The 12,942-nt window shown below is 47.1% G+C and overlaps 1 protein-coding gene across 1 annotated transcript in view; it reads right to left on the bottom strand.

Annotated features, from left to right (window-relative positions):
* Window positions 1-12,942, bottom strand: part of LOC147669142 (uncharacterized) — a gene marked incomplete at its 5' end in the record, with an annotated part of 45,271 nt that overhangs the window by 16,897 nt on the left and 15,432 nt on the right. Inside the window, one exon of the mRNA XM_086948196.1 lies at window positions 3,620-3,940. Within this exon, the coding sequence (XP_086804322.1) occupies window positions 3,620-3,940 (321 nt within the window). The remainder of the gene's footprint in view (window positions 1-3,619; window positions 3,941-12,942) is intronic.

The following is a 12,942-nucleotide window of genomic DNA, read 5'->3' as shown; positions in this document are numbered from 1 at the left end:
CCACACTAAGCTGCAGGTACTCCATACTGATCTAGTAAACACTTTAGCTGAGGTATTTAACCCCGGGTGATCAAACGGAACAAAAGGGCCCACACAAGTTCCTGTTATAATGCAGCATGTAGAAAGGCTAAAGCAGACCTAGTCCAGGCCTTGAAGCAGAACAATGATAAAGCTCAAATTCAAGCCAGAAGAGCTGACTATAAACATCTGATCAAGTGTGCAAAGGCAGAGTGGGACCATGATAAGTGGACAAACCTAACTGCTGCCCTTGCAGTTAGAGACTCTCGGAAATTTTGGTCTATAGTTAATACAGGTTCTGGAGAGCAAGCATCGGCTATTGAACCCAATATAGCGGCCGAAGTTTGGGAAGACCACTTCCGCGTGTTGTACTCAGGGGAGGACGACATAGCAGCCGGGGGAACAGAATTGGCGCTGTTGGCTTGTACCCCGCAGCTTGAGGTGGTTGACTTTACGACTGAGGAGGTTTGCAATGCAATTGCTAAACTTACGGCTGGAAAAGCCCCGGGCTTGGATAATCTCCCGGGAGACCTCTTCAAACACGAACCAAAGATATGGGCCCCATATTTACAGACCATGTTTAATGCAGTCCTAAGAGGAATGGCGGTGCCCTGTACTTGGCTGGGTGCAGAGATAGTCCCTATATTTAAGAAGGGTTCGCCTCTGCTCCGAGCCAATTACAGGCCCATCAGCCTCATTGATGTACCGCAGAAGATCTTTGGGAGGTTAATTCTAGATCGCCTACAGGACTGGATAGAGGACTATTCATTTCTCAGCCCACATCAGGCAGGGTTCAGGAAAAATACATCCACCATGGACCAAATTTTCCGTTTGACCTTATTAATTTGGAAAACGGTCAGGATAGAGGGTGGCAGCCTCTATATGGTGTTCGTGGACCTACGTGCTGCCTTTGATTTGGTCTCACGGGGGAAACTATGGTCTGTGCTTCTTGAGTTGGGCATACCCCCTCAACTTCTGAACATATTGATGAGGCTTCACAAGGCGAACTTTGCCCGGGTCAGATGTGGGAAGAATGGAGCATTGTCATCCAGTTTCCCCGTTGACAGGGGGTAAGGCAGGGAAGCATCTTGGCACCCACTCTGTTCTGCCTCTTTGTCAATGGGGTAATTGCCCATTTGAACGGTGTGATGAACACCAATGCCCCAAAGTTGGCAGGTAGCGGGTGTCCTGCGATTATGTTAGCAGATGACACCCTCTTGCTGTCTAAGTCTCCAATTGGGATACAGTGTGTATTGGATGGATTTGAGGCAATTTGTGGTGAACGGGGTTGGGAGATAAACGCTCTCAAAACTAAATTCATGATCATCCACCCCCCAGCCACCACTCGTCCAAACCCCAGCATAGGTCCAACTAGATTGGAAAGGGTCCAGATCTTTGAATATCTGGGGGTAACCATAAGTGAGAGCATGACGTGGGGCCCCCAGCAAATTAAGTCTCAATTGAAACTGGCCCAAATTGCAGGGGGCATCCTCAAGCTCTCCGACACGTCGACTATTAAACCTATCGGCCCACCCCTGGATATCTACAAAATGCAAGCAAGAGGGGCGGTCTTGTATGGTGGTGAACTTTGGGGCTACTCATGTAGGACTAACATCAGCAAGACAGAAAATAAATTCTTAAGACAATTGCTGGCCTTACCACTTAGTACTCCACTTCTACCCCTGAGGTTTGACTTGGGTCTGAGACCGATAGATGAGGAATTAGGTCTCAACCCCTTAAGGTTCTGGCGCAGGCTCTGGACAACACCTGAGCTGTTCAATTATAGGCTGGAACTTAAAGAAATACTAAGTTTACCCAATGCAGGGAAAATTCCCTGGCTCATGTATATTAAGAATGAATTTGGGAGGTTGGGAGTACCAGCGCTGCGGTTTGATCCTGAGTCCGGCTCTAACGCGGTCTCACGCGTACACTTTCAAGACTGTTTTGTGACACTAAACTCACTGCTGTCCTTTATAATTCCCAAGCCGGCACCTTAACTGACTCTTTTCTAAGTGTCAAAGATTCGTATCATTTTGAGTGTTTCATGGATGACATTTATCCTATTCTAGCTAGGAATTTGTATTTACCATGGAGATATGGTTCTCTACCCATAAGAGCTTTTACTAGTAGATGGTTTTCCTCCTTTCCAAAAAACTGCCCTGGTTGTAACTGTGACCTAGAAAATGATCTACACGTTCTCTTCTTCTGTCCAGCATACTGTAAGCCCAGGAGGTATTGACTCGCACCCCTGTGCAAAAACGTGGGCTTTGTACATTGTACGCAAGTTTATAGAATACTTAAAACAGAGATAACAAGACCCATTGTATTTGCCGTATCAAAATTTTTGTCAGCCATGTGGCATAAGCGTAGGCGCTTAATTGCCACTGCATGAATTGTGTTTAGTAGCTAAAGCAAGAAACAGCTCTAAATGAACTAAGGGACATATTGCAAGTTTTATGTTTTATGCTATAGTATTTATTGTTTATTTTATACACTTATCTGTCCCAGCAATGCTATTAACTTATTATGTATGTAAAATGAATTGATCTCTCATCCATGTATACTGTATTTTAAACCTGTCTCGATTCTTTTATGGCTAAATTGCCGAAATAAAGATTTATGAATGGAATGGCTTTTCAAATACATATAAGATACCATGACATATCATGGTGTAGCATGTATAACATAATATGACTAAACATAACACGACAGGATGGAAAATGGAAAGAAGTGAAATATAGAAGTGGGAAAATGATACATGCATTTTAATCAGTAATAGGCATCGTGAAATTGCATTTCCAATTTTTTAACACTTTCTAATTCCCAGGGCTACATTTTATCAAATGTGTGATTAAAATGCAGCTTTGGACAAGTTCTTCGAAGTTTTCTTGACAAAGAATGACAATAATAGACTTTTATATGAGTGCCCCCTTTAGGACTGATGGGTTTGTATCCAAATAGGTAAAAATGCTGCTTGTTCTATCTTGGAATCAAAAACCCTTCCACCCCTAAATTTGCTGGGTGAAATCTGTGCTAATAGTGCACTCCTGATAAGCCACCACATAACTTCAGCAGCGCCCACTGTCACTCACAGTTTTAGCTGTTCCACAGCCTTAATTGAGAATAGACCCAAACACGGGTAGAAGAAATGTCTGCTTCTAGCTATGTCAGGATGTGTGTTTAGTGTCCTCTCCAAGACAGTGTGATTGTCGAATAATGAGGGGATCAAATGAGGGTACAAATGTGCTACCTTGTGTCTAGGGTGTTGTATTCTTTTAAGGTGACCGCCTACAAATGAGCTGTGAGTGAGTAAAGGAGCCCTCTTCCATATCACACCTTCAGTGCATCCTGCTCTGCCTGGGGGCCATTGATAATTTTAGTATTTTTTTCTGGAGCACTCTTATTTCAGAGATTGAACAAGTCAGGATCCCATTTTAATCACTGAAACGTGGGGCAAGAACCCCTAGGAACAGGCGCATGTACCACCTATGAGTCTAGTGGAGTGATTTAGGTAAACAATGCCAATGTCTTCCCACCCTTTCTGAAATCATATGGTCTATGTGCTTTAAGCCACTGTACACAGACCCACTTTCATGATTACCTGGTGCTGGAGAGACATGGACACGGAATGTAAAGCTAGTTGCGCCCAGGAGATTCTCAGCCCGGCAGACGTAGTCACCGCTGTCGCTCTCCATCGCAGTGGGAATCCTCATCTGGGAGAAGGAGGCATTGGAGGTGATTTCCACTCTCTCACTGGATGCAATGGTGGATGTGCCATTAAACCAAGTGAAGGTGGCTGGGAGAACCCCTGGCGAAGACACCCGGCTGCTGCTGCGCCTTAGCAAGTTCACCTCCAGAACCACCGGCTGTCCTCCGGTCACGGACGATGTGGTGTTGTCAAATCCTGGATCCTCCGGTAATCCTGTGAAGTTTAATGTTAGAGTTAATGAGGGGCCTGTGAGAGTGGCAGTGAAAGAGAATGTGTTTATGAGAGGGATTGGGTACTTTTCACAGGATGCAAGCATGACTAAGAGGAGCTCACAGATACACCGAGAGGGAGACAATCCAAGCTACAAATGCCATAGTGCAAAGAAAAATAAGCTTTACCATAAAAATTAATTACACCTGATGTATGTTAACATTAGTGTTCTACCACGCCCTTCCACCACTTCAATATTCAGCACTTCCTTCTGTATCCTCCGAGTCTTCTTAAGATTCTGTTTTGGTGCTTTTCTCTTTTGTCACTTTGTGTTTCATCAACCCAATTGTCTATTCCACCGCTTCCTACTGATTCTCTTCCCACAGAGATCCCCCAGGTAAGCAGTTTCTGGCTTTTTGTCTTGCATTTGTAGCTCTGCATTCAGATCAGAAAATGCAAAACTACAAATACCAGAATGCAAAGGGAAACAAGGACATGATCATGTACTTACATGTCAATTTAGACACCTGCAGGCCTCTGAATCTAAACTCTCTGTCTCTGACCTGGTTGTTCCTGCAGCTCTCTTCTCACTTGCTCTCAACTCCTGTCTGCCCCTCTCTTTCTGTTATTAAGTCCTCCTAATGCCCTCTGTCCCTCTATCCCAACCTCATTCTGACTCCACTACTTCTCAGTTTTGGGGGTGTCCCAGAACAGGAGAATGGGAAGTATTAAGTCAGACTTTCATTTTGGACAGTTCAGTTGCAGGAGAAGTGCTATTTGACCATCACAACTTGTGGCTTTGTAACTTGAACCTTAAAGGCATGTGCAGTTTTTGTGTGAAAATGTAGAAATATTTGCTGACTTATGAAAGAACTGTGTATAATACAGTCACTAACACAAAGGAACATAAAAACACAACTAAGCCATAACTGGGCACAACACAACAAAATGGAACACAACTCAATAACAGTAGCACAAAAAACATCAGAATCTTAATTTCATAATATGGTGGTAATAGGTATTTGAAGCAACCACTGGTTTAATTCACCACCAAGAAGTATAAATAGCACCAGTCAGACATGTTTTGTGATCTGTCCCCAGATCTCTGCCCCCTTCATCTATAATGTGATGAAGTCATGTCTTCCCAGAGCATGCCACAAGCTACAGCGGAGAAGTGTTTGTGAGTAAGGCACTCCACAGGTCCCTCGAAGACGAACATCTGGGAGACGGCTCCCTTGGCCAGTACTCAGCTCACGGACTGAGTCCAGAATACAGATTCACATTAGGGGGTGACCTACCAGGCGCGGGGGGTTTTCCTGCTCCCACATCTCATTCTCGGTATTCAACAGGGATCCGTTGTATACCTGCTAGGGCTGTGAAGTGACAGGAAAATCCTTGAGCCTAAAGAACCCTTGGATAGTTATCATTAAAACAGTATCTAAAGTGGACTCAATGTTTAAAATTAAATATATGACGGCATGCATAGATTCATACCCTTGGGCCTATCACAGCACCTGAAGCATTAAGGTCGGGTCATTTCCCCACATGAACCCACAGCACCAGCGCACAGTGTGAGCAAGACACGCCCAGAGACACTCTTGTGAGCTTCTATTAGCTGAGTACATACAAGTAACCGTCCCCGATTGGCTACTTGACTGTATATTATCCTCAAATGGCCTTGTTTCAGTCTGAAAAGGCAAGGTTATAATTAGGTCTCACCTAGGCAGCACATGCAATGTCTCTTCGAGATATGTTGTATCTATTTTGCGGGCTTCGGGCGCGCCCATTGTTTTTCATTCATTATTTTGTGTGCGGTTCTGAAATTCTGGCTTTTCAGTACTGCATTGGTTGTATTTGTTGCTCCTTTTGGTGTTTGGTTCCCTCCCATGGCGGCTCGCTCTATTACATGTACTTATTCCCTCCTGTCTACATATGTTAGTTTTGGTGCACTATGTTTTTTTTCTTCTCGGCTTGTGTGTTCGAAATGTGTTGTTTCTGTGCTTTTCGATACAAAGGCGCTCAGCTGGCGGCACCTGCATTTTCCAAACAGAAGATACCATGTATATATGCGTGTAAACAAACTTTGCTTAATGATATGCATTTGGAACTCACGCAGCTTTTATTTGATCAGCATGACGCCTGCTTCACAAAAATGTGCTTCATGTTATATATATATATGTCTGCTAAAACCTGGCGTTGCTAGCATAGCCATGGCAACAGGGCAACTAATTTGTAAAACAAGCTGGAACACACCGTGAAAAAAGAGTCAAACATGCATGATGTAATGCAATGTCATAGGGGTATAAATTAAGTCACAGAATGCAGAGATGTAGTGAACAAGGCGGGAGCTAACCGCCGAAACGCGTCAAAGCAGTCACTTTATTTGGAAATCGGAATTTCACGGAGTCAGTGCCTTTCTTGTATGGTGAAGTTTGGAGTGTTCCTGATATATATATATATATATATATATATATATATATATATATATATATATATATATATATATATATATATATATATATATATATATATATATATATATATATATATATATATATATTTTATTTTATTGGAGGAGGAGGTGGCATCATGTCTGCTTCTGTAGTCAAACCAGATTTTATTACTTTAAAAAAAGAATTGTGGGCCTGTGTCCTACATCAGCATCCTCGCCTTGATTCCACACCCCTCACCACCATCTTTGTTTGTTATTTGCAGTAATGTTGCACTCCAGCACAATACTAGCATAATTTAGGATGAAAATGAAAGCTGTATTGTCTTGAATATGAAAGTAGGCTGGTGCAGGACGGTAGTTTCAGCTCTAACCACACCCAGGCATATTTTAGAATGACAATGAAAGTACAGCTTTTGCAGATGGAATATTCTTTACTTGAATTTTATTGGTAATATAGTATAACATGTATAGGTTTGGCTGTGTTTTTTTTTTGTTCTTTGCAATTGTGTATGCTTCCCATCGCCGATGCTTCCCCAGTCTTTAGCTTGCTCCGTTGATGTTTTCTTTCTTTAAGCTTCCCTAATGTAAATATCTCCTGTGCTGCTCTCTAAAGTCTGAGCCCCTTCCTGTTGTGCTCACCCTTGTGCTTCACTACACTGCCGACACCCACCCTCCCCCATGTTGCTTTCACTTTAATCCCCAAACCTTCCTGCATGTTACACCCTTTACTTCCCTCCACCATCACCAGCCTCCATCCCCATTGCTTCAGGAACACTGTATTGCTGTTGGAAACAAATGTTGTAAATAATAAAACAAAATGTTGGTCTTAAGCAGCAGTACTCAAAGTACGGCCCGCGGGCCAGTTACGGCCCGCCAGGTTTTTCCATGCGACCCTCGTGTAAAACAACAGACAGTTCGGAATCAACTGCAATTCCACCTGTTGTGATTCCACGAGGGCCGTATTCATAGGGAAAAGGCTAAAGAAGCATGCGCAAAATCAGTGTCTCGCAAGCTCACCCGCAAAAGGTCATCCTACTGCAGCTTCCAATTAGAAACAGACTTGATCTACATCTGTTGGTAGGTATATCTTATATCTTCTTTTAGGGCAGGAGCATGAGAAGGAGAAACTTTCTAACTGCCACACTGAAAAGCCCCCTTGATTTGTCTGATGCGGTGGTTTAATGATATTCCTCCTTGCCACATCTCCAGGCAATGATGTGAATAAACATTATTAATATTATTATTATTATTGCATTTATTGAGCGCACAGCTACCCGGAGGTTTCCCGGCGCTTGCCTTAGGAACCCGTCCTGGCTTTTCCCTGTGAGATAGCCCCTACAGGGCATCCCTAAGGTGAAAGCCAGGCATCCCGCCGCAGGGGTGGCCGTTGTGGAGATTAAGCAAGCTTAATGCCCAGAGTTGCAGAGTGAGAACCCATGATTAGAGCAGGCACCGAAGCGAGAATTATCGAGTCCGTGGACATTTGAGCTCAAGACCCTGCCGCGTCGGGAATTGAACCCTGGTCCCGGGTCTGACCTCAGCTTCTGGGTCTGCCTGCTCTACACCGTGAGCCACATTTCTCCACAGAGAAATGAAGCATAATTTAATTGTACTCTGATGTTGCTGGACTGTCCTTGTTCTCCATTTAAAAAAAAATGACAGAAAAACATTTTTAAAGTACATTTGGATCATATGCATGGGGCTTTGTTATTTGTGGGCTGGCAACTGCCAAAGATCACTGATGACGCCAAAAAGTCAGCACGCAGAATCTAATGTTCAACCAGTTACCACTGACAGGTCAGCATGGTCTGTTGCAGGTTTAATTTTCGTCACAGGGACAATGAGTTCTCAGACAAAGACAGAGAGACGGAGAGGGGGACAGAGGGAGAGAGAGGCAGAGAGAAGGAGGGAGACGGGGAGAGAGAGAGAGAGAGAGAGAGAGGGAGACAGAGAGAGAGGGGGAGGCAGAGAGAAAGGGAGGGAGACAGAGAGAGAGAGGGAGACAGAGAGAGAGATGGAGGAAGAGAGATGGAGAGAGACAGAGACAAAGATGGAGGGAGACAGAGGGAGAGAGAGAGGAGGGAGGGAGACAGATGGAGACAGACAGGGAGATAGAGGGAGAGACAGAGGGAGGGAGATAGAGGGCGACAGAGAGAGAGAGGGAGGAAGACAGAGGGTAACAGAGAGAGAGAGGGAGGGAGCCAGAGAGAGGGAGACAGAGAGAGACAGAGAGAAAGGGAGGGAGACAGAGAGAGGGGGAGACAGAGAGAGAGAGAGGGGGGAGACAGAGAGAGGGAGAGAGAGAGAGGGAGACAGAGGGTGAGAGAGTGGCAGACAGAAGGAGACAGAGAGGGAGAAAGAGAGGGGGACAGAAGGAGGGAGACTGAGAGACACAGAGGAAGACAGAGACAGAGAGAGGGAGACAAAGAGGGAGAGAGAGAGGGAGGGAGACAGAGGAAGGGACACAGTTGGAGGAAGACATCGGGAGAGAGACAGACAGAGGCAGACAGAGGGAAGGAGACAGAGGGAGAAAGAGGGAGTGAGACAGAGGGAGAAAGAGGGAGACAGAGAGAGAGAGGAAGGGAGAGAGAGGAAGGGAGAGAGAGGGAGAGAGAGATAGGTTGCACGTTTAATTTTCGTCACAAGGACAATGAGCTCTCAGACAGAGAGACAGAGAGGCATAGAGACAGAGACGGAGAGGGAGACGGAGGGAGAGAGAGGCAGAGATACGGAGAGGGAGATGGAGGGAGACAGAGAGGGGTAGTGAGATGGAGGGAGACAGAGGGAGACGGAGGGATGCAGAGGGAGACAGAGGGAGAGAGACAGAGGGAGGGAGGCAGATGGAGACAGACAGAGGGAGACAGACAGAGGGAGGGAGGCAGAGGGAAGTAGACAGAGGGAGGGAGACAGAGAGAGTGAGAGGGAGACATAGGGAGACATAGGGAGACAGAGAGAGAGAGGGAGGGACAGGGCCAGACTGGGAACCAGAACCGGCCCTGGCAAAGTGCCCGGCCGGCCCCCTCCCCCCTCCGGGAGGAGGAGGAGGTGCGACCGCGCTCTGTGCCAGGCCGGTTTTCGGACATTTTTGTTACAGGGCCGTTTTTGCAGCATAACGGCCCTGTAACAAAAACGGCCCCCAGGGGGCCAAAACCGGCCCCCAACCATGCGGCCCACCGGGGGATTGCCCGGTGCCCGCAACGGCCAGTCCGGGCCTGGGGAGGGAGACAGAGAGAGGGGGAGGGTAACAAAGAGGGAGACAGAGTGAGTGAGACAGGGAGATAGAGGGAGACAGGGAGAGAGGGAGGAATAGAGAGAGAGTGTGAGAGAGAGAGAGGGAGGGACGGTGACAAAGAGAGAGGGAGGGAGACAGAGAGCGAGAGGGAGAGAGATAGAGGGAGGATGACAAAGAGAGGGAGGGAGAGAGAGAGAGAGAGAGAGAGAGAGAGAGAGAGAGAGAGAGAGAGAGAGAGAGAGAGAGAGAGAGAGAGAGAGAGAGATATGTGTGTATGCCGGGTCTGGTAGCTCAGAGGATGAATGCGTCCGCTGCAGGGGTTTGTGTTCAACCTCATGGTCACAGTTTTTTTTTTGCTCTAGCCCCACTCACCCCAATTCCGGACGGTGTGGCCCTCGGCCGCAAACCACACTGTAAATTTGGCCCCGATAGAAAGTTTGTGAGTACCCATGGTCAAAAGTAAACTTTGCAGGCACAGCATTACTTTATTTAATCCTTTAAAGTAAATTACACTTACATTTTCATTTTTGTTCCTCAAAACCATGCGTGTCCTCCAACAAGAATCACTTAGCATGTATATTTTAACTTTATTTCTTGCATGCTCTGAGATAATCGGCTCCTGTGGTTGTGTGAACCAAAACGTAATACCAGCGTTGTTACGTTCTGGCCAGCTTGTTTCTCTGTCCATGTCTACAATTCCCTACTGCTCGTGGCTCCAGGACGTGCACCCCAGGAAAAAGTGAATGAAACGCTGCACATGTGCCCTGCTTCTTACAATAAACATCAAAATAAGAACAAAATCAAATATTAAAAAAAGTTGTGCTGATAACTAAAAGATAACATACTTTGGCGCATATTCTCAAGGACTTATTGCCAAGTTATTGGCACTTGATTGCAGCCAAAGTGGCGATAAATAGATCACCTCTTTCACAAGCTGGTGCTAACAGCCCATATTACCAGTTAACCCGCGATAGCAGCCGCAAAAAACATCGCCACAGATGACCCCTGCAACTATCGATAATGATTTGCAGAGTAGGCGTTCACATGCAAAAAGCCACTACTGCGCAACATTCTCAACGACCAGCCAGGTCAGCGATACGACTACAAAACATGCGATTAGGCACGTTAGCAGCAGGAAACTAACACCTGCTCTGACCTGGTGCAAAGTAGGACCACAACCTGCACCACAAAAGGGAGCGCAGCCCACAGCCACACTTGAAGGGTAACAGATGCCATGGAGCCACTGATCATTCAGCTCGGAGCCCCAACAGAACCACAACACCCCCCGCCACCACCCCTGGAACAACACTGAGGCAGCAAAGACAAACACAGCGACCCCAGAAAATGCACCAACCTCAGAGCCCCAACATCATAGAATGTCATTGCCCACTACAGGCCCAAAGAGACAACCCACCTCCGCATCCTGACCACCATTGGCCACCGACTGACGGTACCAACACAGCAGACAACCCACATCCCATCTCAGAAATGATGCACCTGTTGGCCTCTGGTTCCCTCCAACCAAAAACCGCATGAGTCGGTGGAGTCACACACCCAGCCCAATCCAAGTCCCTCACATCGGTCATGAATGACAGCATCAGCTTGATACCCCAGTATCAATACTTCCCCCACACTGCGCAAAAACAGCCGGAGACCAAGCAAGGCGTCTACGCCACAGCTGGCATCCCACACGTGTCAGTGGGGAATTGACTGCACACATGTCCTACTTGTGCCCCCTGGCAAAACTGCACTCAATAACCACAACAGAAAGAGCACATATTCCATCAATGTGCAGGCAATAGTGGACCATCGGGGAATCTCTACCAACGTCGACGCCAACCACCCAGGCAGTGTGTATGATGCATACACCTTCGACAGTCCATCATGAACCTGCAGTACCAGGATGGCACCCAACGAAATGCACTGCTCATTGGCCAATACCAAATGCACACACCACACACCCCTACAATCATGCAACTCACAACACAGGAAATGCACACGTCACAAGCTCACATACAACTTGCACATCCACCAGACATGACTGCACAACTCACTGTGGTAACGTGGCCCAGCCATGTACATTAGCCATCAACGGCATGCACCTCAGCCACCCAATAGCAGAATGTCGGAAGAGGTGGGGAGCAGGCTTGTGCAAAGGAGGCAAGTGACCCATGAATGAGAATATACATAATGGCAAGTGTGGCATGGATGTGAGTGCCAGATTGCGCTATGAAGACCACACACACATATCCATGTCGACACACACCAATTGCGCCGGGACACTCAGTAGAGTAGCTGCGCGCTTTATAAAAAACCTCGGTAACATAACATAACAATGGCGTTCGGAGTATTGTGGACAGTGGACGCAACCATGTCACCCCAGCCAGTGGGGAAGATTGCGGGAATGTAGTCTGTTACGTTCCCCGCTGTAAGCGTGAGCAGAGTGGGCTGGCTCGGCGTATGCCAGGCCAGCGTAGGGGTGTGAATAAAAGGCACGTAACTCTGGGCGTGGTCCTCTTCGGCAATGCCCAACGTCTCTGCCAGGACGGCGCCTCTCACCCGTCAATGAGGCCATCGCCGTGAGCGGGGTTGCCTCTGATCCTGTGTGCCTGGTGCACCCCGGGACGCTGGTCCCTGAACCAGTTCTGCCTGCCCCTTCGCACCCAGGCCTCAATGCCCTCCCGCCAACACTGGTGCGTGTCAAAGAGGGCCTACCTCATGCCGGTGCAAGCTTCAAGCCTGAGGGCCGCGACCCTGGCAGCCTCCTCAGACCATCACGGCTTCTGCAACACAGGCCCGCAGTACTCCGTTCTCGATTACGTACTTCACCGGCAGACACAGTGGACAAGTAGGTCACACATTTGCAACTGAGTCTTAATTACACCATGGCAGAGAACATTATTTAAGGCAGAGGTTAAATCACTATACTCCCTTCGATGTGGTGCCACCAAGTCGGTGTATAGCATTCCAACCACACATGTCTGTGGGCCCACGCAGAGTACTGCCCACGGCCTACGCTGTGCTTGAGTAGGTCACAAAATTGGAACTGGACATTGAATATTCAAAGGCAGTGTACATATTATTTCACGCAAGGAGAGGCATAAGATGGTGATGTGCTGCATGTGGGAGAAAAAAGGATCATCGTAACGGAGGTGATCCAACACTACCGACAACTGCCCTGGTGTCACTAACTCTGTGCATCGCGAGCCCACGACATGTAGCTGTGGGCCACTGCTGACCGCTGCCTTCGGCCTACACTGCAGTCCAGTAGGTCACAGAGTCTTGATTTAGCAATTGCGGAGTTCATAACAGTGTACCGGC

This window comes from Lissotriton vulgaris, unplaced genomic scaffold, assembly GCF_964263255.1.
Source record: "Lissotriton vulgaris unplaced genomic scaffold, aLisVul1.2 SCAFFOLD_3085, whole genome shotgun sequence".
NCBI classification, from domain to species: Eukaryota; Metazoa; Chordata; class Amphibia; order Caudata; family Salamandridae; genus Lissotriton; species Lissotriton vulgaris.
The sequence above is the reverse complement of the archived record's forward strand: the minus strand, read 5'-3'. Positions and strand labels throughout refer to the sequence as shown.